Source organism: Culex quinquefasciatus, chromosome 2 (genome assembly GCF_015732765.1).
Source record: "Culex quinquefasciatus strain JHB chromosome 2, VPISU_Cqui_1.0_pri_paternal, whole genome shotgun sequence".
Taxonomy (NCBI): domain Eukaryota; kingdom Metazoa; phylum Arthropoda; class Insecta; order Diptera; family Culicidae; genus Culex; species Culex quinquefasciatus.
In genome coordinates, this window is record NC_051862.1 from 14,373,711 (window position 1) to 14,398,701 (window position 24,991).

Consider the following 24,991-nt stretch of genomic DNA (forward strand, 5'->3'; position numbering starts at 1 on the left):
AACAATTTAACTATCACACACTCATTCACGCTCATCCACACCAAACAATGATTCCCACTTGTTTTTGTTTGCGTGTGTTTGTGTCTCGATCACAAATTAGGTGCGTCTATGCTACAATTTGTGCCATCCCTAAATACCTCCCTAGGCCTCATCAATCCGTTCCGCCTTGAACTGCGCCCTCCGTCAATGTTGGATCACAGATCAACAGACGTGACACTTTTCTTCTTACTTTTATTTGAGGTTAGTTTTGTTTGGATTAGTTCTCCGCTTCTCCACACGATTTTGACATCTGGTTAGTTTCGCTAGCATCCGCACCGCATAATACCATTCCCGGAGTCCCACGTCTGCTGATCTGTCCCCAAAAAGTGCTGTAATGTTGTGTCTCTGCTCAGGTGCGTCATGTTTCAAGCAGGTTCTCGACATGTTGTGGCGGCAGCATCGTTGTTGCTTTGTCGTTGTGGGGGGCCAGCCGGCAATTAAATTGCCCAGCAGGTCGCGCGGCTTCCCTTTGCCGACAGCAGCGCCAGTGCGGACACTAGCAGAAGCAGCAGCAGTACCGAAGGGGGGCCAGTACGGGGCGTCGCGACGCCCGAGCTGAAATAATCCCGGCACTTTCCGCTGGCGGGCGTGTAATCGACGCAATGCATCTGCGGGTGATGACATAAATTTAGAGAGAGCAGAACAAAATTAGCGAAAATGTGTAAAACATGATTTCGAGCGGAGGTTGACGAAAATAGTTATTAGCGAAATTTAGAGCGAAAACAACTTTTTTGAGGGGGGGAACAAATGTAGCTAATCGAGTGGTGGGGCGATTTGGAAATTAGTTGGAAATATTGGCGGATTGTCGAATTAATTAGTGAGAGGGTGGCCGAAATAATTTGGAAAAGAGGATTTTGATTGCGATAAGGGCTTAAAAGTGCGGAGGAGGGAGGGTGAGGGGGCCAACAAATGTTTTGCAACGGCAATTAATTAGGAATTCGGTTTGCGTGGCGTGCGGCAATAGTTTGAAGCGAATTGGAAGTGATACATACCCTCATCAGCGTGTTGGACATTTTGTCTAGGAATTTCCGGGTGAAAAGCGCCGTTTCGTCTCCGCACGCATGACGGACCGTAAACTCCGAGCACTGCATGTACTTGTGGAAGGCACTGTAAGAAATAAGGAGCAACTTTCAGGATTCTTGGTGTTTTTGTTGATTAAACATTTATAAATTTAATAATAACTCAGTTTTGACCAAAATTACATTTTGTTAAAAAACCCGAAACATTAGCTACGATGTTTTTTTGAGTTTCTCGATTTGATTAATTGAGAAATTCGTGTTAGAACATTTGATGCTTTTTTAACTATTTATTTTGATTTTTTAAGTCAATTTCATGTAAATGATTTGTCAAATTCTGATTTGGAGAGGGAAAATTTGAAATTGTTGGATATTGAATCAGTTACCATTTTATATATATTTAGAGGGTTAAGAAAACAAGTTAGTGGTCAGTGGTTCTTAATATTGAATATATTTCCAGAGTAAATTTTCAAAACAACCTATGAGTCACAGGTTTCCTATGCAGATAGGACTTTTTTTTATATATTTTTCCGATGTTGATTTCACAACTCTTTCGAAATTTAAGATTATTTGTATTTTACGTTACTTGAAAAAATGAGTTACATTTTTCTAAAAATTTAATGAAAAAATTAAACACGTTTTTTAAGTGTTCAACATTTCAAAATAACTCGTTTTTTGATGATTTAAGCTAATTTACTATCCAAGTTGCTATACTACACTGCAAAAAATATTATGCTTTCAGTAAAAAGCAATGTATAGAGCTTATATCTGTAAGCCTATACATCCAATTAAAATGTGGTCAAAGACAAATTTATGGGAAATTGGACGAGCTTTCCGGTAAAACATTTACGAGACTGAAAAATCAAGTCTGTCATATAGAAATTGCCAAAAACCATAAAAAAACCTATTTTTCAACATTTTTATTTTCAAAACAGCACAAAGATTGGACTTTTATGTAAAATTGTCTGGAAAATCGACTCTCGTGTTCGGTTTTTGAAAATTTTGATGTTTAGAGTACTTTTGAAAAATACAGTTTCAGTAAATGTTTTTTTTTTATTTTTTTAGGTGAGTTGCTCCATCCTGCATTTTTTGTGAGTCTATTTGTAACTTCTAAGGTTATTTTCACAAAAAAAATGAACGAAAAAAAAATTCGCGGGCTAACTTTCAAATTCGACTTTTAAAAAAAGTGGAGTGTTTTTTTCTTTCAGTGTACAAGTTTGTCTTTGACCTTTGACTTTTTGATACGATGCAACGGCTCCGAGGTACATCAATATTTAAATTACGATTTACAAAAATATTTAAAACACTTACGCCCTTCTAAAATGTCATTTTCGAGTGAAACTATCTCCATATACACAAAAATGGCTTATATAAGCGTAGGAAAACATGTCTACAAAGTTTCATTGAAATCGGAGAGGGTCGGGAAAAAAGTACCTAAAAAAGAACCTGTTTTGGGCAAGAATTGCTCAGTAACAACATTTCTTGGAAATATTTAAAAATTTCACTAAACTACGTATTTTCGAAAAAAAACCCCTCAAAGTTTCAGTTGGGTAGCAAATGATGTGTTTTTTTTTAAATATTTTAAATGGTATTAATTTTGAAACTTTTGAGTATTTGAGTAATTTTGAGTATTTTTCAGAAAATTCGTAGTTTTGTGAAAATTTTGAGTATTCCCAAAAAAAATTATAGCTACTGCGAAAAACTGAATTTTTTAGTATTTTTTCGAAAATACGTAGTTTTGTGAAAAATTTGAGTATTTCCAAAAAAATGTGCTACAACTTTCGAAATGAATGAAAAAATCAAGTTCGTTTTATATCCATATTGTAAAAAACTGAAATTTTGTGTGTTTTTTCGAAAATATATAGATTCGTGAAAATTTTGATTATTTTCAAAAAATGATACTTTATTCGAAATTTAAAGAAAAAAATCTCAATCATTTGATAACCATATTAAAAAAAAACTGAACCTTTGTGTATTTTTTTCGAAAATAAGTAGTTTTGTGAAACCCCTTTAAAAAGAACGTCACATTTTGCCAGACCCCCCTTTTTTCGATGGGATTTTTTATAGTTGTATCTTTAAACTCTCATAATTTTGGTATTTTTGGCAATTTTAATATGAAAAAAAGTTAAATGATTCTAATTATTAATTTTTTAGAATAAACAATGAGATTAAAAAAAAAAAACAGTTTTGTTTCTTTAAAAAATAGAAGACCTGGTATAATCAAGTATTAAAAATCTTGAAAACTGTTTTTCACAACTTTGTATCTAATAAGTTCAAACTAATTATAGCAGTTTTCTTATGAACACTCTGCTTTCAAAGCATTTATTTTTATCAAGCAAGAATTTGCAAAATATTGAAGTTCCAGCTGACAAAAAATGTGACTATATAATAAATTATAATGTGATATCGTCATGAAGGGTGACATTGGGACTGGGGGGTGAGTTTGGGTCATACAAAAATGTAGAAATTTGTATGACCCAATCTCACCCCCCAGGCCCAATGTCACTCCTGATAACGGCACTTCTAAATAATAGTAAGCAAACAATTTTAGAAAAGTGAATTTAATTTAATTGTATACATTTCAAATTAATATTATGCAATCATAAAAAAGCCGAACGAATCAAAACCGGGCAGTGCAAAACCGAGGCTTGCAAAACGGGGGCATGACTGTATCTTTGAAACCCATTAAAAAAAAAAACAGTACCACGCGTCTCCATTCCGGAGACTTCAAACTTGCATTATTCCAAAATGCGCTGACGTTGATTATCGCCGCTTCAAGCCATTTCCATCATCAGGAAATTTCAGTAACGCTCATCTAAGGCGCTAAAATCCTATCTTTAGACAAGTTTGTGGAGGTAGGAGTTGCATGGTGTCCATTACCGTTTCTTCGTCGGATTTCCCCAAACCATCATCCCATTTAACACAGTGCACCCGATTCGCTGCTGATCTTTTCACCGTTTATTGAGCAAATACACTGCGAATAACTCTCTCGCTCTGTTCAGGCAGCACTACTTTGGCCCTAATCCTGAATGGATCCCAAAACTTGAAACATAACAAACAATGGACTCTACGGGAATCTCTCTCCCTGCACCGTGGAGAGGTTGTTGTTGCCCGAAACTTACCAGCAAACCATTTTCAGCCGTTCCTCTTCCGCATCCTCGACACTTTTGGTCAAGTTCTGCTGCTGATGCTGGTTGTGATGCTGCCGATGGTGGTGATGCTGCTGGTTCTGGTTCTGCATGTCGTTCACCGAGAGCGACATGGCTGCATTGGGCGTCGGCTGGTGCAGCAAAACGGGAGGCGCTGGAGTCGTGGTGCTGCTGGTGGTGGCCACCTGCCCAATCTTGGCCATTGTGCTCTGGTAGCTGACCGCACAGACTTCGTAGTCCTTCTTCACGTGTCGCATGCAGGGTGCATGTCTAAGAAAGTCTGTGTGTGTGTGTGTAATGATTGTGTTTTTTTTTGTTGTTGTTGCAGGTTCAAGTCCAGCCCAGACCACGAGTTCCGGAAGTTCCGTCGAGACGAGCAAGAAGAAAGAGAAACAGATAAGGTTAGATGAGCTTGCCTGGGACAGGGATGAGCTTTCTGGGACGATTTTCGGATGTCATGCTATGGGAGCTACAACTACTTCTACGACGTGTATGTTTGGACTGTGTGTGTGTGTTCGCCATTTCTCTGAATGATGATAATAAAATGGTTCCTTTCCCCATTTGCCAGCATAGCCAGAGATGGAATGGCATATTGACAACAATGCAACAAAGCAAAGAAAGTACACACACATGCACCGAGTGAAGGAGGATGAGTTTAAGGTCGATTTGAAAATGCTTTATAGAAAATTAAAAGTTCGGAGCAGAGTCCTATAGTTCACATTGTGACCGAACTTCAAAAGCGGCATCGACATCGACGTTTTACAACCGATAATGAAAAGTGTTTGGAAGCGTTCGCAGGGAAAAACGGAACAAGAAGGATAAACACACACATTGGTGTGAGGGAGAGTGGACTTCCGGTAGAATGGTGACGGTTGGTTATATCAACCAGCTCCATTGAATACGGTTTAGTTTGTTCCAGTCAATAAAGGGGGGGACCTTATTTTTGGCCCCAGACTGGAGTGGCATTGTGGCACGTAGTTTGGACTGACCGACCGTTGAACGGTCAGTGGTTAGATGAGAGGGAGGATTGCGGTTGGCCAGGAGTGAGAATGTGGTTGAAATTTGAAAATATGTAACATTTCTATGCTTTGCATAGAATTTATCTTTTGGTGAATTCAATCAAAACAAGTAAAAATTTATACAGCTTAAAATTGTTTTTTCAACAGAACTTTCTAATCATTTTTGAACCATTTTTCAAAACTCCAAGGTTGTTAATCATCATCGTCTATCCAAGCTTTCGAAATTAAACATACGATATTTAGTTAAATTAACATACGATAATTTATTTTCAATATATTTTTTTTAAATTTAGTAATTTAAAAAAATATTAATACTCATAATTGTTCACGAAATATCGTTTTCTTAAAAAATACTCAAATTCAATCCAGTTACACTCGATAATGACATTTGAGAAGGGCGTAAGTGTTTTCAATATTTTTGTAATTCGTAATTTAAATATTGCTGTATCTCGAAGCCGTTGCTTCGTATCAAAAAGTGGTCAAAGACAAACTTGTAGGAAATTTGACGGGCTTTCTGAAAAAAAAAAAAAAAAAAAAATACACTGATAGAAAAAAACACTCCACTTTTATGAGATTTTTTTGATTTTTAAGTTTCAAAAGTCAAATTTGAAGGTGAGTCCACAATTTTTTCGTTAATTTTTTTTGTGAAAATAGACTAAGGTGTTACAAAAAGACTCACGAAAAATGCAGGATGGAGCAACTCACCTAAAAATATACAAAAATCATTTACTGAAACTGTTTTTTTTTTCAAAAGTGCTCTTAACATCAAAATTTTCAAAAACCCAACAGTAGAGTCGATTCTCCAGACAATTTTACATTAAAGTCTCATGAAACATGACATGAAAAGAATTAAAACGAATATGCCAAATACTATCATTAACAAACATAAACTGAGCAAGATAAATTCAAATTATAATACTAAATTATGAAATAAAAAGGAATAAGAACTCGGGAAAACAAAAGTATAAAAAAAATAGATTATTTTAGGCTAAGAAGGCTAATTTTTTGGAGGTATCCTCAAAATTCATTTTTGTTGATGACACTATAATGTCTAGGGATGCAACATGTCCTTTTAAACATTGGATGTAGGAACATTTATTACACTAAAATTTAATTAAATTTGGATGATTTTTAATACATTTTTAATGTATCGAACAGTGTCACAACAAATAACCAAACCAAATTTATGCTGTTTCAAACATTTACTTCAAATCTAGACTTTTGCCTCCCTCAACATCAATGAGGAAATGCTATAAAATCACTCGAAAAATGAACTTCTTAATTTGACCTCCTAGACCCACCTTCGTGTATACATATTAGGGTGTTTCATCCTAACAAAAAAGTTCTCAGAATCAGGCAAACCGAGGTTCCCCTAGTAGAGGATACCCATAGGGACTCTCATGTCAAATATCAGCCCATTTGGTTGAGAATTGGCCTGTCCCCAGCGGTTTAAAGTTTACATGGAAATTACTATGGGATTTTTGTGCTTTTCGTTCAATCGTTCCTACAGGTCTGGGGACAACATGGATTCACTCGGAATAAAGACAGGTGTGTAGGGGATGGTCCAACGAACAAAATCCAGAAGGAATTAGGGTTGTCCATTCTGTCCCCAAGGTGCGCATTGGATCGACGTCCGGTGTCTCGAGAATTAACGATTCACCTTTCAAATGTACGCACTGTCCCTAGTATGCTATGACGGCTAACTGAAAATTACGACGCCCGATGCCAGACGGTGAACACGTGGCAGAGTATTAACTCAAGCTTTGGCTCAGAAACATACTTTGAAGTAATAAAATTATAATTTTTGATGTTCCTGTAACAATTTGAACTATTCCAAATAACGTAACATGATGATTTTGTAATAATAATGCAATCGATGCTTCCCCACGTGTTCACCGTCTGACATGGGGCGTCGTAATTTTCAGTTAGCCGTCATAGCATACTAGGGACAGTGCGTACATTTGAAAGGTGAATCGTTGATTCTGGAGACACCGGACGTCGATCCAATGCGCACCTTGGGGACAGAATGGACAACCCTAATTCCTTCTGGAATTTGTTCATTGGACCATCCCCTACACATCTGTCTTTATTCCGAGTGAATCCATGTTGTCCCCAGACCTGTAGGAACGATTGAACGAAAAGCACAAAAATCCCATAGTAATTTCCATGTAAACTTTAAACCGCTGGGGACAGGCCAATTCTTAACCAAATGGGCTGATATTTGACATGAGAGTCCCTATGGGTATCCTCTACTAGGGGAACCTCGGTTTGCCTGATTCTGAGAACTTTTTTGTTTGGCTGAAACACCCTAATACATATATATATATACATATCGACTCAGAATCGAATTGTGATCAAATGTCTGTGTGGGTGGTTGGATGTAGATCAAAATATTTTTTTATAAGGTTCTATAAACAAATGTAAACATTGAGTGCACAGCAAAAAATCCGATGGTAAAATCGCATGCAAAAGCATGCACATCGCCTTCGTCAAAATAAACACATAATATTACACGCTGCATGTACAATTTTTGTAAACACAAAAAAAAGTTGCAGACAACGGGATTCAAACCCAGCACCAACAGTAAGGACTGGCGCCTTAGGCCACTCGGCCTTCATACCGATGAAAAGTTGTAAGGATAATCGCGTATATAAGCTTGATATTTCGGTCAAGTTGGTTTCTCATACTGATAGGCTACATATTTAAGGGTGTAAAAATACATAAAATTGCATAAAATAATGCAATATTCATTCTACACCCAGGCCTTTTACACGCAGCTGGATTACTACTTTTTTAGCTGTGTGTATCCCTTTCACACCTTATGTAAATGCCCATAGGAGTAAGTGGGATACTCTCAATGTTTACATTTATTTATAGGACCTAATCAAAAATAGCCTGGAAATGTGCTTTTTATGAACAAATACGAATGCATTGATTTATTTTGGATGTTTTGGCCACTTTCGTCCCATTATCCGGTAGGTGTGTGGTGCCGACTACGATGAGATGTCCAAGAATGTTCGTCCTCAAAGCGAAATTGAATTCTGTAAAAGGGGCCCACACACACACACAGACACCCACATTTAGCTGGAATTTTTCTGCACTTGTGCCAGCACCCCCCGCCGAGTACGAGAGTGGCGAATGAATAATGAATGGCCGTTCGTTTTTCGTTGATCTATCTCATCCCCCCCCCATGGTTGACTTGGCCTGGCCCGGCATTGTCCTTCTGTTTTCCAGTTCCAAAGAGAGCAGAACGGGGACGGATTTATTGAAAATGGTCAGCAAGTCTTGCCTGGGCTGCTTGTAACCGGCCCGGACGACGCCACGATATTGAAAGTTTGAAAATTCGTGAGGCCAGGACAAACACGTTGCGTTCATGGGAAGAAAGGATTGATGCGTCCAGGCTGTCATTCATTGCAGTGCCGATCACGTCCAGGGTACATGTGTGTGTGAGTGTGTGTGGAAAGAGGACACAGAAACACACATTCATAATATCAGCCATTGTGATTCTTTCACTAATGTGGCCATGTGTGAGTGATGATGAACAGGGACACTATTATCCTGGCAAATCAGAATAAATAGGAGCATGACTTTATTCATGCTCTAATGGATAGTGTGGGCGTGTGAATGGAACAATTTTGCTTATTACCTTGTCATTTTTAATGGATCATTTCAATCTCTTGAGATGTGATATTTGCAACATTAATATTTGATTAGTCAAAACTCGATATGACCTCTTAAAATTTAAAATATTCTTCCATAAAATATCAAGAGTTGATAGAAAACAAAATATTATATATGATATAAATAAATTATATATTCGATGCTTGCGTGCATTCATGAAATATCTGGACAAGATTTCCAGCAAACTTAGTTCGAGAAAGTACACAAGCGTGTAATGTACTTTTTAATTATTTTTTTATTGTTACTTTGTATCGACACTAACGACATGTCTCCGATTATATAATATTTAATATTGCTCCCTTTTGAAATATTAGTCTTGACTTAATTTTTTTGATAATATTGTTTTCGAAAAGTCACGAATGTTTTATATTTTAACATTGTAAATCGAACCATTAGTTGCTGAGATATCGACATTAGAAAATGGTGGGTTGTTTGGGTAAGACTTAGAAAACATACACAGCAAAAAATCCGAAAATTACACAAAATTGCATAACATAATGCAATATTAATTTAACACTTTTTTAGCTGTGTAAATTTTCCTATTTTTAAACCTTTATATGGCAATATCTCAGCAACTAAGGGTCGTATCAATAAAGTTTAAAAAAGAAAAATATAGAGATTTTTCTCAATTTTTCAAAAATATTTTTTTTTTCATGTGGGCAAATATGTGCACTAATTAAAAGAAAATTAAAAACCGCTACTATTTTCAAAAAGTTACCTGAAAATGGCTATAACTTGAAAACGGTGCACTTTATCATAATTTCACAAGAGTACTTTTAGATTGAAAATTCGATTTTTCATCGAAAAATGAAGTTAAAAAATTTTGCGACCAATATTGATTTTTTGAAAAAATCAATATTGATCCAAAAAATCATAACCCGTTCAAAGATTGTTTGCACATTTTGGAAATTTCTGAAAAGTTGGCATTTGATGTCTCCTTGAACTTATCAAAAAGTTAAAATGGTGTTTTTTTTTTGCAAATCAAGACTTAGTGACAAAAGGAGGAGCGGCCGTGGCTGACTGGTTACGGTGTTCGCTTTGTAAGCGAATGGTTCTGGGTTCGATACCCACCCACGAAAAATCAAAGTCGCTCGAGGCGGGGTTCGATCATCCGTCATTTGGATTGGTAAGCAAAAATGCTAACCACTAGGCCATGACGACTTGGTGAGCGTGGACTGGAATTAGGAATACTGTTACAGAGAGCGAGTTGTGGCGCTATAACCACGGCAAATAGTGTCCAGGGCATTCGTGGAAATACAATGTCCCATCCCAGAGAACCAAACCTTCTTAGCACGGTGCTCCCAACGAATACAACCAAATCTCGGAGCGTATGGTGGTGTGTCCCCACGCTTCTTCCTCCCCTGTCGATTCAGAATTGTGTTGTTGTTCGAACACGTAATGCTCAAACTCAACCCAATAACGAGTCATCTCTGCGATACGGCTTTACGCAGTAGGCCTGGCCGCTTTAACGCTTGTGATGTTTCAATGCATTTCAATGCAATGGCGCACTACGAATTTAAATAAATGACAAGAAGAGTGCTAGGCGTCATCTAACCTAAGGCACTCTCCAAGATCCCTTCGAAAGATTGGCTGCGCTAGGGTCTGATTAGATTAGATTAGATTAGAAATCAAGACTTAGTGACAAAAAGTTAGATAAAAAAACCACATTTTTTGTACCGTGTATAATTTTTTTCAGTGTAGTCCATATCCATACCTATCACTTTGCCGAAGACACCAAATTAATCAAAAAATTTCTCCAAAAGAAACAGATTTTTGAATTTTCATACATCATTTTTGTATGGACAGGTGCCAAATTTGTATGTAAAATTATATGGACAAACTAATAATGCAAAATAAATACTGAAAGCACCAAAAAAGTTTCAAAAAATTCAAAAAATAAAATAAAAAAAGATCTATTTTGTAGATAATTGCTCAAAGTAAAAAACTCTAATAAATGTGATAAAGCATACAAAATTACGCTTCGCTTGACACCCATATTGCTAATTGTAAAAATTTGATTATTTTCGAAAAAAGTACGGTATTTTGTGAAAAAAATAGAAGTAAAAAAACTAATTGATGTAAGAAAGCATACCAAATTTCGCTTAGTTTGATAACCATATTGCTAATTATGAAAGTTTGAGTTATTAAAAAACGTTGAAATTTGATTATTTTACAAAAAAAAAAAAAAACAAAACTCTACCAGAAGTGAAAAAGCATACAAATTTCGCTTTGTTTGATGTGTATAAGTTTGAGTATTTTTGAAAAAGTACGGTATTTTGTGAAGGTTTGAGTATTTTCAAAAAATGTTCCAATAAAAGTGAAAGTATCTCGTGTTTTTTTTTGTATTAACGCTTTGAAGTATACTATATTATCAAAAAATATACTCTTTGTACTTTTGATCAACAACTTTGATAAATTCGCTTATTTTGCATGTGTTATATTTTGTGGAAAGCCTGTTTGAAAAGATAGTCTTATAAGTTAGTGGTTATATGTAGATGGTTTATTTTTAAAATATTTGCAAATTGGAATGTATAATCATTGTTTAGGATTGCTTTAAACTCACATTACGCTCTCCAGACAAATAATAAACAAATCATATAATTTGCAACATATTAAATCCTCGTGACAGCCAACATGCCGTTATCACATGCCGATACACGTGTCCGCTGTTTAAATGTTGATTTGTGTTTATTTGCATGTTGTGAAATGATTAAGCCGTTATTTTTCGCGTTTGAATAATTAAGCTTTGTTTAAACAAAAACCGATTCCGTTCCATCACAGATATAAATTAAAGGCATAAATAACTTCGATTGCAATTTGAACGACTTGTGGGAGGGTAGAGGGAGGAGGTGGGTAATGATGATTTTGGGGTGGCTGGGGGTGATTCATGAAACATGGATATAATTCATACAATACGTACGTGCCTTCCTGATATGGTCCTTCCTCGCAGAGCTCGTGGATGACCTCGTTCGTCCCGTGGTACAGCTTGTTGAAGTGATCCCGCTGGTGGATGTTCATGCAGCGCCTCGTGTAGCTCCGTATACAGTGTAGTCCGGAATGAAGATCTCTGGAAGATATTTTTTTTTTGTTTGGGAGAAAACTTTGCGTTAGAAGTGATTGGAATCTGCGAGAGCTCAAAGGTTCTGGGTCAGACAAAGTTCGAGGAAGGATTACGAGGGACTTACGGGAAGGAGTATAATTCTGTAGTAAGATTTTGTACTGTGTGGAAACGATACAGATGTGGCTTTGCTTGGGAAGAGGAAGAGCGAGCAACACTTAAGTGAAATCCCCTTTTCCGGCGGAAAAAGGGTCAACTTGGGTGGGAAAATGATGACCTGATACAAGGTGTGAGATTAAGTCGGAGAAGTTGAAAAGTGTCCCTGGCAGATGTTTGAAGCTTCCTCTCACTAGGAGGGCTGCTCCACTCAAACGTACCTTGCTCAAGGAGTAGATCGGCAAACAAGAACAAGGTATCATCTTCTTGTTCAGATTTGGGGTTGAGGCCAACAGTCATGCATATCGTTTACACGTGTAACCGTTCCCATCTGTCTTGTTTGTTTTTGGTCACGTGGAGTAAAGGGGGAAGGGGAGAATTGGAAGGGACCTCTTGACATTACGGTAAATCGTCTTAGTTCCAGAACCTTTGGAAGAGTCCAGAAAGTCTCTACTACTCTGGGATGTTGAAGAGAAGTACTGAAAATCATCTGAAATTGATTCTCGTTGACCATTTCATTTCATGGAAGGGTGAAGAACATCCATTGGTGTCATGTAGCTTTTCTTACAAAGATATTATTTAATCGAATGTTCAAATCTGGATTTTTTTTATTTAAATAACCAATTTTCATAGTTTTTCTCAAGACAATTTCAAAAACACCCAAAGGGCTAAAATTGAAATTGTTGGCAATTAGGCCATTTCAGAAAAAATGGTACATGAAAAATTTATTCCCAAAATACGTATTTTTTTATTTTTTATTTTTTTTATTTGTTTCAGGGGACAACAAATACATCTTTTGAGCCAAAGTGCGTGATGAAGCAACATCTAGATTAGCGTGTCCCAAAAAAACACGAAGTCGAGGAATTCAATGTGCTCAGTTCTCAAATGATAGAAAATCATGTTAGAAACAACTCTCTCATACATAAAAACTTTCGGAAAAATTGTTTACCACGTTCCCTGGGCATTTTTTTGAAAATAGTCAGTTTTTTCGACAATTTCACAAAATCTGCTTAGAAAAAATGGAAAATTTTAAAATTTCAAATAGCCTATACCATTAAATGATGGTCTGTGGTCCAATAAACAAGTTAATGTATTGATTTGGCCTTTTAAAACCATGTTTTCACTTTCCCGGTAACTTTTATGTCGAAAAATACGAGTTTTTGCTTTACTTTTTTTCAATCTTTTCCCTCGGTATTTAACACAAAAATTTCCTCATATGTGAGAATACATGCATCTTGTAGGAAATTTTCCGCCGAAGATTTTCGTCTAAGCAACTTTGAAGTTTCATCAACTCTGAGCTGAGATATTCCAGTTTTTGTGAAGAAAGAATATTGAATATTTGAAAATGTTGATATTAATCATCATTGGTATACAATATTAAGGATAATTTAAGCCTAATTTGAAGTGCGGCTGTATCGCATCTGTTTTTAAACATGATTAGTTCATCCTACAATACTAAGGGCCACCTGGTGTTGTTTTCTCATGGCACACTACGTGCTAAATCAATGAATTACTTTTAGCAAATAACTCATATTTAGAGCATTTTGCATTTAAACCAATCGATGCACGTTTGCTGTGTTTCCATGGATACAAATAAACAAATAACATATCGATGCATCTGTGCTCTCTTATGCTATCTAGATAGGAAAACCAGTAAGCTTAGTACAAGAGCACAGAGGCATCGAAATATATGGTTCGATTGTACGGGGTTGGCAATTGTCCACGCTCCATCAAAAAAAGTTTTTTTTATGGACAATTGACCATGAGAAGGGGAGGGAGCTAAGATTAAAAAAAAATGTCTACGTGATTAATGGATGGATCCCTATAGAATAAATTCCAAATATTAGTGATATTTTTAATTTACCTAAACATCGGATTTATCAACAGGAGTGTAAACGTTACGTTGTGGTTCAGATCGCGGAAATGCGTACAATTGAACCTTATATTTGTTATTTGTTTATTTGTATCCATGGAAACACAGCAAACGTGCATCGATTGGTTAAAATGCAAAATGCTCTAAATATGAGTTATTTGCTAAAAGTAATTCATTGATTTAGCACGTAGTGTGCCATGAGAAAACAAAACCAGATGGCCCTTAGTATTGAAGGATGAACCAATCATGTTTAAAAACAGATGCGATACAGCCGCACTTCAAATTAGGATTAAATTATCCTTAATATTGTATGCCAATGATGATTAATATCAACATTTTCAAATATTCAATATTCTTTCTTCACAAAAACTGGAATATCTCAGCTCAGAGTTGAAGAAACTTCAAAGTTGCTTAGACGAAAATCTTCGGCGGAAAATTTTCTACAAGATGCATGTATTCTCACATATGAGGAAATTTTTGTGTTCAATACCGAGGGAAAAGATTGAAAAAAAGTAAAGCAAAAACTCGTATTTTTCGACATAAAAGCTACCGGGAATGTAAAAACAAGGTTTTAAAAGGCCAAATCGATACATTAACTTGTTTCTTGGACCACAGACCATCATTTAATGGTATAGGCTATTTGAAATTTTAAAATTTTCAATTTTTTCTAAGTAGATTTTGTGAAATTGTCGAAAAAACTGACTTTTTTCAAAAAAATGCCCAGGGAACGTGGTAAACGATTTTTCCGGAAGTTTTCATGTATGAGAGAGTTGTTTCTAACATGATTTTCTATCATTTGAGAACTAAGCACATTGAATTCCTCGACTTCGTGTTTTTTTGGGACACGCTAATCTAGATGCTGGTTCCAAAAATATGATTTTCTGAAAAAAAAAAATGATTTTTGATAGTTTCCGAGATATTGCCACTTAACAATTATACGCTAATTAGGTGGCTCTTTTTCATCGATTCGAATTCTTTGTGAGGCTGCATCTCAAAAACTAATCGACCAATTTTCAAAATCTCAGAGAAGAAATTTTAGGAAATTTTCTCAGCTTTTCAAAATCATTTTTTTGAGCGCACTTTTCTTTCTAAAAATATTAAATATTGTTTTTTATTTAAATATTAAGTTAAAGTCGCTTTTAATTTTCCAACTTCCATCATTAGTAAAACTATTGAATTCTAAAATCCGATAGTTTATTATAAATTTTGTCAAATATGCAAATAAATGATAAAATTATGTGGTTTTAAACCTTTTCGAATAAGGTTTGATAGAAAAAAATAAGAAAATTTCTAAAAACCCATTTTTATTGTCCAAAAAGTCAGTATTTTCAGTATGTTCATTTTCCTAGCCAAGAAAGGTAAAACCAACCATTTTCACACTTGATTCACCAGAGAAGGGATCAAAATCCGTCCGTTTGGTTCGCATTCATTTATATTTCATCAGCTTGTAGAAAATGCCAAATTTGTAAACGAATGTGTGTGTGTGTAGCCCAGTAGAGCCTCAAAAGAGCCCTCAAACTGACTGGGAAATGCTGGCAGATGTCCATCCAGGAGTCATCGGGCCGTAATCGCACTCGTTCAGTACGCACCAGGTTCAGTGCGGAATGTACTGGAGACTAGAGCCACATTTCTGAATTTGTGTCAGTTTGGATGGTTATCTTCGTGACAATGACGATAGAATACGTAATTTATGGTGTTTGTCCAAGCGTGTGTTCGGGGCTTCAGTGGTTTTGTACCAGCGTGTCAACATCATGTCCATGAATAACTTGCTGCGGACATTGGCTCGAGGTCAGCATTATGATCTTGAATAATAATATATAAATTTTAAAACAATTTCAACTCCACAAATCGTTACCACCCATTAATGACTGTCGCAACCCTTAATTTTTAATTTAAACATTCAATTTAGTACCATTTGTACCCAACCACGTACTGCGGCTCATTCGACCCATTAGTAGCAAGGTGTGAACTTTATGCCCTCCAACAAGGACAAAAACTCAACATCTTCTCACACTCTCGAAAGGATACGATTTCTGCGGACGTGCTCCCAGCACCCCGGATAACGACTGACTGAGGGGTCAACCCCGGCAAGAACCACTTCCACCACCAGACAAGGTTATTAAAACGTTCAATTTGTGAGTATAGAGGGTCGTAATGCAGACGTGCGGATGTTATTACATGTGTTTTTTTTGTGTTACTTCTCCTTCTACTAAACTTCGGATAGTATCTGCAGCGAACGCGTCGTCGGGTTAAAATTTCAGTCATTAACCACGGTACGTGAAAAATGTGACTTTGGGTTGAGTTTTTCAACACCACCACTACCACCCGAGCCAGACTTGTCGACGTTCAATCCCGGAAGGACTCTTTTTTTTGTGTTTCGGCGAAGGTTGGCTGGGAAATACGCGGGAAGTGAAAAAAGGGATGGTAATTCTAGTTGCTGTTAAATTTTATTGTTTCATCATATTAAAGAAATATTTTGAAAAGAAGTGCAACAAATGTTTAGTCAATTTATTTTTTTTAAATGCAGCAAAATATATCATTATTTTCAATTTTCTGACAAAAAAATGAAATATTGTGTTGAATTGAAAGCTAAAAAATTGAATTTTTAAATCATCTAATTAATTTTTTATTGCAGTTTATACGAATGTTGTAAAATTTTTATCAAATACCAACTTTTTTCATATCATTTTCCTAACGTTTTCCTGGAAACAAGATATACCAGAAGCGGGTAAAAAAATTGCAGAAATTTTGGGTTATGACTCACACAGTATTTTCCGAACCAGGACGAAGCTGGAATTTGAAATCATGTTGTTGATTTTTTTTTACCATAGTAGTATTTTTATTTTCTTATGAGCTTTCAGAAAATCAGCCTGAGCTTTTATGAACACAGCAACTAAATTTTAATTTTTAGCAGTTCGAATGAAATTTATGTTTATGCTCAGATTTAGAAAACATTGAACGTGAGCTAAGAAGATTGAAACATAGAAAGTTAACTTAATTACAAATAATTCCTTACTACATATTTTTTTCGAATGGATTTTTTTAAAGATGTAATCAATGGAAATAGAAGTAACTTTACACAAAAGGCCCGATAAAAATAATTTTATGAAAAAAATAAACATTTTCTGACACAACCGAATTCTCCATTTTCATAAATGAAATAGCCATGATTGTTTTCAATGTTTAATAATTTTTCAAATATCAGTTAAGAAAACAACCCTTTTTATTTTCAACATTTTTTTAAATTTTAGCGAAATTAAGAGTGCACTCATTTTAAATTTCTATCAAAACTTATATTGTTGTTCTCAGTTAAAAATCCTTTCAACCGTTTTCACAAAATGCACGATTTTCTCTAGATCATAAATTTGATTTAATTTTTTGTTATGTGCACATATTGATAAATTTGAAGTACCGTAAAACGAGGTGACTTTGATAACCGGGGTGACTTTGATAGGTTTGCGATTTTTCTGTGAAATGGAATTAAATTAAAGACGTACGGAATGGTTTAGAATCATACAGACCGTGGTAGAAAAATGTTCATAGTACTTCAAGAAGAACCTTGAAAAGTTTAAAAAGTTAGTTATTTATAGTTAAGAAAATATTGATGAAAGTCTTTATTTCAAACTTCTCAAAGTGTCATGATTTTCTCATTGAACATGATTTTGAATCGGAAAACGGAATGCATTTTCAGATTCTTTGGACAATTTTGCACTAGAAGAAGGTTAAATAAGTTTGTAAATAATAAATAATATGTGTTTTTGAAACACAATTAAAAAAAATCTCCAAATTTTAGAACTTCAAGGAAAAAGGGAAAACTTGTGATTCGTGCTTCGAAATCAGTATAAAATGCAATATAAATCGATAATTTTATAAACAAATCTAGTTTTAACCAAGGGTCCTGATTGCTCAGAATCAACCACTCCGTTCGCGAGCACAAATAACAGGCGACGCGATACTGCCCTGATGAATTCCTACTGTTTGTCACTTTGAAATCATTCGCTCCCGAACACTCTCTTTTCTACTCTCCTTCTCTCTCTGATCGGCTCAGTCTCCGAACGGCTCAGGCAGGCCGAACGTCGCCGATCACTCTGAACTGAAAACATTTTTTCTCTGATGCGCTGCGTTATACTCATTGATTTGGGTTGCCTAAAATCAATGTTATCAATTAAATTGTGCATTTATTTTGAATTCATAACATTATAGACACCATTCAAAGAAACATCCACCAAGAAAAAATCAAATTGATGGCAAACTGAGGGCGGGAAAACAAAAAGACTGCCGCGCTGGCGTTTTGTGAGAATGGCTCTTTGCTGAGCATGGTAGTGTGTGAGTGTCGTCGAGCGACGGAGTAGGCAAAAAATTTCACGATGTATTTGTTCGCTGAGTGAACAGTTCGGGCCACTCGCTGACTGGTTGCGAGTATCATTCGCTCATGAATGCTAGCGGGTTAAAATAGGCGACGAATGGATAGGCGATGAGTGAGTGGTTTCTGTTCATTGAACCGAAAATCAGGACCCTTGGTTTTAACAAATTTCAGGCAAAATTTCCACTTAAAAAAATACATAAAATTTATATGTTTTTTTGTTAAAAAGTTTATGAACTTAATTAACTAAATATAAACATTGATTTTTTTTCTTAAAAATTATATTACCGACTTTAATTATTGTGCATTTATCGTACACATAAAGTTTAAATATCCTTAATATGATTTTAATAAGGAAAAATATGACTATGAAAATCACCCTGGAATTCAAACAAAGAATTTTTAACGTAAGGCCGTTGCAAATATTTTGTGAAGTTTATGTCCTTGACCAGAGTCGAGGGACATAAATTTCACAAAATATTTGCTACGGCCTTACGTTAAAAATTGGAGGGGGGAGGGGGGACAAAAAAAAATAAAAAAAGCTAAAAATTGAAATTACAGGCCACGGTGTCAACATTTGCATGAAAAAAGTGTTTCAAAATCATGCACCTGTCCAGTTGTTTTGCAACCATTGATTTCCAAAATTTCTAAATACTGACGAAAATTTTATTTTTGCGGAAAAAAAAATTTTTGCGGTGCTGTACATTGTAATTTCATAAAAGTTCAAAATATTTTTAAACGAGTCCAACATGTTAAATATGATTATCAATGCAGAAAAAGGCATTTAAGATTGTTCTCGCAGTTGATTAGACTTCTATTTCCATTGAAATTATGATATTTTTCGGAACAATTTTGAAGGAGGGGGGGGTGTGACATAAACTTTGAAAAATATTTGCAATGGCCTAACTATTTTTCTAAACAATATTGAAAAAACTTTTTTTTCGAAAATAGTGCATTGTCTTTGTGTGGCCTACCCCAGTACATGTTTTAAAAATAATAATCTTGAGAAAAACATTACTTGCTGGAAAATATTCCAAAAACAAGTTGAAATCCTATCAATACAAATCCATGATCCATGATGATTTCAAGTAGGAATAATGTAACAAAGGAGTGGAAATGAAAAATTGTTAGTTAGATGAGTGTTTAATTTATTAATTAGGTATGACTTTACATACAACAATTCCCCACGAAAACAGCATGATTCGAAAAAAAAGTTCTCCGATCGAGCTCAATTTTTTTCTTGGGGATCCTTGGCTGAAATAATTAGACCCGTATTTTTTTGTTTGGCCATTAGGGTGACCTTCTCCGTGTTAGGGTGGTTCGAAAAATGGCAATTTTCGTAGATTTTCGCAAAAATCACTTTTTTCAAAAAGTCATATCTTCGCGCCATTTCATCCGATTTTAGCTGTCCTAGACGCAAAAGAAAGGTGATTAGTTTGGATGTTTGGGAAAAAAAGTAAAACGTTTCAAAATTCTAGCTTAACCTTTGAAAAGGTCGTATGAAAACTTAAAATGCTGTTTTGTAGGTCTTGGGACCAAAGAACCTATGTCTGAAAATATTGTTATCGGATTTCTCGGAAAATTTCACATAACATATCCAAAAACGGTGAAGTTATGTTTTCCATACTCTGAGATAAGATTTTTTGAAAATAAAAACTGGATTTTTCGACGCGCCTCGCGCAAAAATGGGAAAATGACGAAAACGAAACGAAAACTGCGATAACGATGACCTATGCATGTTTGGGTACCATAATTTACGTAATTAAAAGACGCAACTTTTGGTACAATAACATCTATAGGTAACAATGAAAGTAACAATGAATTTTTGAAAATTCTGTTTTTTCTTAAACTTGTACGTTTTGTACCGTTCTTAAAATTCATAATGTTTAGAAAGATTAAAATGTCTGTATTTGAACAAGCAGTCGGTTTTACAAGGTTTTTCAATGAAATTTCAATTTTAGTCAATCATTATTTTTTTGAACCCTTACTTTTCAAAAAGAAGGGGGGAGGAGGGTGAGGGTTTGGAAAATTATTGTTTTTTAAACTTTAAAATAATTTCACATGAATTGTTTTCTTTTCCGCTTAGGTCATCAAACGATCTTTCCAACGCGTCCAAAACATTGAAGATCTGGCTTCTCGTCTCAAGTTATGGCCACTTAAGTGATGTATGTGTAAAGTTTAAGTGGATTAAGTTAGTTTTGATTATATTTAAATGTTCATACACATATTTTGAATATTTATTGCATTAAATAATACGATTTCTTTATTTGTTCATACGTAGATAAGAGGTAAACAATTAAAAAATGAGTACAATTAGCAACTTAAACACCATCCCTGCAACTCCTGCAAGTTGTGTGGAATATTTAAGCCGACACAGCCGTATCCGGAGAGTGAAAGTGCAAATGAGCCACACAACGGCCCCGGCCAGAGCACAATCCACAGCTTCAGCAAAAAGGCCAAAGTGGAACAAACAAATTACGAATGTGAGACACATATGATACATAATTAAAATTTATGACGAGCGGGTTGTTGCCTCCCACTCCGATCCTCTCTCTCTCTCTCTGGCTCTCTCATTTGTGCTTTTTGCCTGCCACTCGGCCTTCCGTTTTGCGGTCGTTGTTTGACTGAGGGAAATCCTTTTGTTGTTTTATCCATTCTCGTTGTGGAAATTTGGAAAAGCCATTATTTCGGGCATCAAACCAATAGGCCGAGGCTCTATTGTTTCACATGTTTGTGCGTGTGTGAGTGGAGTCAAAAAGTCAAATGAGCCATGGTTCGCAAAAAAAGGGGAGCAATTTTTCATCTCCCCCAAAACGGGGGAGGGAAATCTGTCTGTGGGAAAAGCCTCCTCCTCCTACTCGTTGTTTGCCACGTGTGCCCGCCCAAAAGCGTATGCTCATCCATGGTTCAGTGGAATTGTGTGGGTGGTTATGGTGGGGAAGCAGCCACCGGAAGTCGAGCGTTGCTGATGGAGGGAGGTGAGCTTTTGGGTGGCTGTGAAAGCATATCACATTTTAAATAATTAATTAAACCGGGTTAATTTTAATTTATGAAAATAATGTAATGAAATTAACTCCATTTAGAGAGTCATTTAGCGAGGCGCAACATAAGCCTAACGACAGGAGGGGCATTTTTCAGCATCACAACGACGATGACGACGACGACGTGATGACAGCTCGCAATAACACACATTGTATAAATTAGGTACATGGTACATGATTAGCTGCGAATAATGGGCTTTTATGATGGCGAGTGAAAGCCCGAATACAAAAGTTGAAATGTAATCATAAATAATTACGCTTTTTATGTGTCGTGACGCAATGTATTGAAAATGTATTTTACATAATCATAAAAAAAAACTTTCTTAAAATTCCAAAATTGACAAAATAAAAATTCAAAACAAAGCTAATTTTAACATTTTTTTTAAAGAAATTAAGGAAAAGATCGACCTTGTAACTTCATTTTAAATAAGATGTTAAATTTAGAAATAAAGTTGTTATTTAAGGCAGTCATCTGTGGTAGCTTAAACTTTATTTTCATGTGATATGTACATAAGACATCAGCATTGTGGAGAAAATATTGTAGGGTGCACATCAACTGTTTTCAGCAATATTGTGGCTTCGTTCAATAGGATTTTAAACGTCGAAAAAAAAAAAATGAAAATTGAACAAACATAAAAAAACTGCCTTGAAATTGTTTTGTTGATTGAAATGGTACAGAAAAGATAGTTATTAAAATTTAAATTATAATCTGTGTTGAAATCACTAGAAAAAATAGTTGTAAAATGCAAAAACAGCAAAATTGTCTTGCAATTGGGTAATTCTCTACCAACTCACAAGAAATCGGGAAAAGTTGCCCCGACCTCTCTTCGATTTGCGTGAAACTTTGTCCTACGGGGTAACTATTGTCCCTGATCATGAATCCGAGGTTCATTGTTTGATATCTCGTGACGGAGTGCGAAAAAAGAGGTGTCTTTCAATAATTTGCAGCCTGAAACGGTGTTGAGCAAACCCCTTATGTTTATATATCAACATTTTTGTAATTGTCTACTTTACAACTTTGTAGAACATTGTTACACTCTAAAAAATAACACTGCAAAGTTAGAATAAACACGAAATTTTAAAATGAAAATTTTTGTTCTAAATGAAAAAATTACCCTTCTGGGTCAATGTAGATTCGAAAAGTACAATAAATTTCCCATAAATGACATGTTCCAAAAAAAATTACAGTCGAATAACGGAAAATGGCAGAGTTTTTAAAACTTTTTTAGTGTTTTTTTTCGATGAAAAATACGTTTTTTCAGAATTCTGAGTACGCCATCAAATTGGGCGTCTAACTTTACATAAAAGTCCCTTTGACACCAAATTTCTATCTCATCACCGTTTCAGGCTGCAAATTATTGAAAAACACCTCTTTTTTCGCATGTTCAAAAATGGAAGGTGTCGTACCGCCCCTCCATCACGAGATATCAAAAAACGGACCTCAGATTCGTGATCAGGGACAAAAGTTACCCCTTAGGACAAAGTTTCACGCAAATCGAATAGGGGTCGGGGCAACTGCTGGGTGAGTTGGCGGAGAATTACGCAATTACAATATAACAAATATCAGCTTTAACGAAAAATAAATTGTTGACTTGCTAATTTATTTCGCATTTAATTAGCAATCAAAGAAATAGTGTTTTCAAAGGTGTAAAAATGACTGTAAAAAAAACCCTATATTTTTTTTTCATTATCTGAGAAACACAAAAAAATGTTCTTTTTTTCCTGAGAATCAATCTGTTAATTAAACAATACTTAGTAAAAAATATAGACATTTTGTAGCTTCACTACAAATCAGATAATTTTATGTTTTGATTATTGACATCGATAGTAAGATGATATTTCTACGAGATTAAACATTTATACTGAATTGATAACACTTAAAACATATAGTTTCATGTTTCTTTAGCGTCCAATTTCCCGTCCCGGAGAAAAAAATATTCTCGGATAAAAATATTTCCCGTTTCCCGGAAAATTTGTAAATCTCCGGGGAATTCCCGAAATTTAAGCGAAAGTTTAAATTTTCTGATCTTTTTTTAACCAATTTTTAAAAATGTCTAAAAAATTTAAATTAAAGAACTTGAAGAGTTTTATGAAAATTTGTGATTTTTTAATGTTTTTGTTTATCATGATCAAATTGTGCGGAAATTGAATTTCCAATTCAATTTAGAATTGGTATCATTTCATTTTACAAGTACAGATAGGATTGTAGTAGTACAAAACGTTCAATTGTATTCAAGAATTTTCAGTTTGAAGCAAATTTTCTATGAAGCACTCGTCCTCATTTGAAAGAAAAAACAATGAATATTTATATAATATTTTTTGCAATGAGAAGTAACTTAATGATTCTATAATATGGATTCATCTTACTCTCTGAAAATTGGACGCTCTTGCCCCGGTATAAGAAAATCAATATTTGATTTTTGTTAGACGAAAGAGATTAAATCTTAAGGTATTTAAAAAAATGAATTTTTACTAAAAATTACACATAGAATGAAACAAAATTGTCTCGATATTGTGTTTTAGGAACCTGTCTAGTCAAGCTCTCAGTGAAAATTAATCAAATTTAATCTAAAAAACGTTACTTAATCCATCCTTAGGTGGTTGGCGCCTTCCTCACATTTAAAGGGTGCTATCCAAAATGCAAAAAGTGCGTAAATAACACTTAAGTGCTTATAACTTTCGATAGGGTTGTCAGATCTTCAATGTTTTGGACGCGTTGGAAAGCTTATTTGAATACCTATCCAACGATATGTCGCATGAGAGATCCGGACAACGTTTTCATCAAAATATCTGAGATCCGGCCTCCAAAAAGCGTATAAGTAACACTTAAGTGCTTATAACTTTTGATAGATTTGTCAGATCTTCAATGTCTTGAACGCGTTGGAAAGGTCTTTTAAATACTTTTCTAAAAATGTATAGCATGACGGGTTTTCTTACAAAAACCACCCTTTTTACAATCTTCCGGACTTTTGTTAAAATCGTTTTTTTAGCATAACTTTTGAAGTACTTAACTAAGCTGCATAATTTTTGATAGCGACTTATGGGACCCCAAGACGGATCGAATGATGCCAAAACGGACAAAATCGGTTCAGCCAATGTCGAGATAATCGAGTGACAATTTCTTGATCAACATCCCACCACACACACAGACATTTGCTCAGAATTTGATTCTGAGTCGATAGGTATACATGAAGGTGGGTCTAGGAGGTCTAATTGAGAAGTTCATTTTTCGAGTGATTTTATAGCCTTTCCTCAGTAACGTGAGGACGGCAAAACCCCCGTGCCTTCCCAAAAACAAACCAGCACCGGTCAATAAAACCGTACAAATTATTGCTGCAATTTAGGTTTTCGATTTAGAGCACTAATATCTCATCCAGTGCTATTGGAGTGAGGTGCAACAGCAGCCACCAACTCGGGACAGAGGTGCAAAATGAGAAAAGTTTTTCGTTTCTAATTACTCAACAATGTCGAAAGCAGCACTCGGTGGAATGACCTGTTTGCCATGTCGATTAAAATTTGGTTAGAACCAGAAATGGGAGGAAAAAAGTCATTTGAGTAAATCACCTAAAAAAATTGCAGGGATGATTTTTTTTTTA

The 24,991-nt window shown here is 35.2% G+C and overlaps 1 protein-coding gene across 1 annotated transcript in view; it reads right to left on the minus strand.

The window, feature by feature from the left end:
- Nucleotides 1-217: 217 nt before the first annotated feature.
- The window catches only part of LOC6032264, a 53,356-nt gene continuing 28,582 nt past the window's right edge, over nt 218-24,991 (minus strand). Inside the window, exons 4-7 of the mRNA XM_038256698.1 lie at nt 11,829-11,971; nt 4,178-4,484; nt 1,032-1,146; nt 218-647 (exon numbers count right to left, since the gene is read on the minus strand). Coding sequence (XP_038112626.1) covers nt 477-647; nt 1,032-1,146; nt 4,178-4,484; nt 11,829-11,971 — 736 coding nt within the window. The 3' untranslated portion in view covers nt 218-476. The remainder of the gene's footprint in view (nt 648-1,031; nt 1,147-4,177; nt 4,485-11,828; nt 11,972-24,991) is intronic.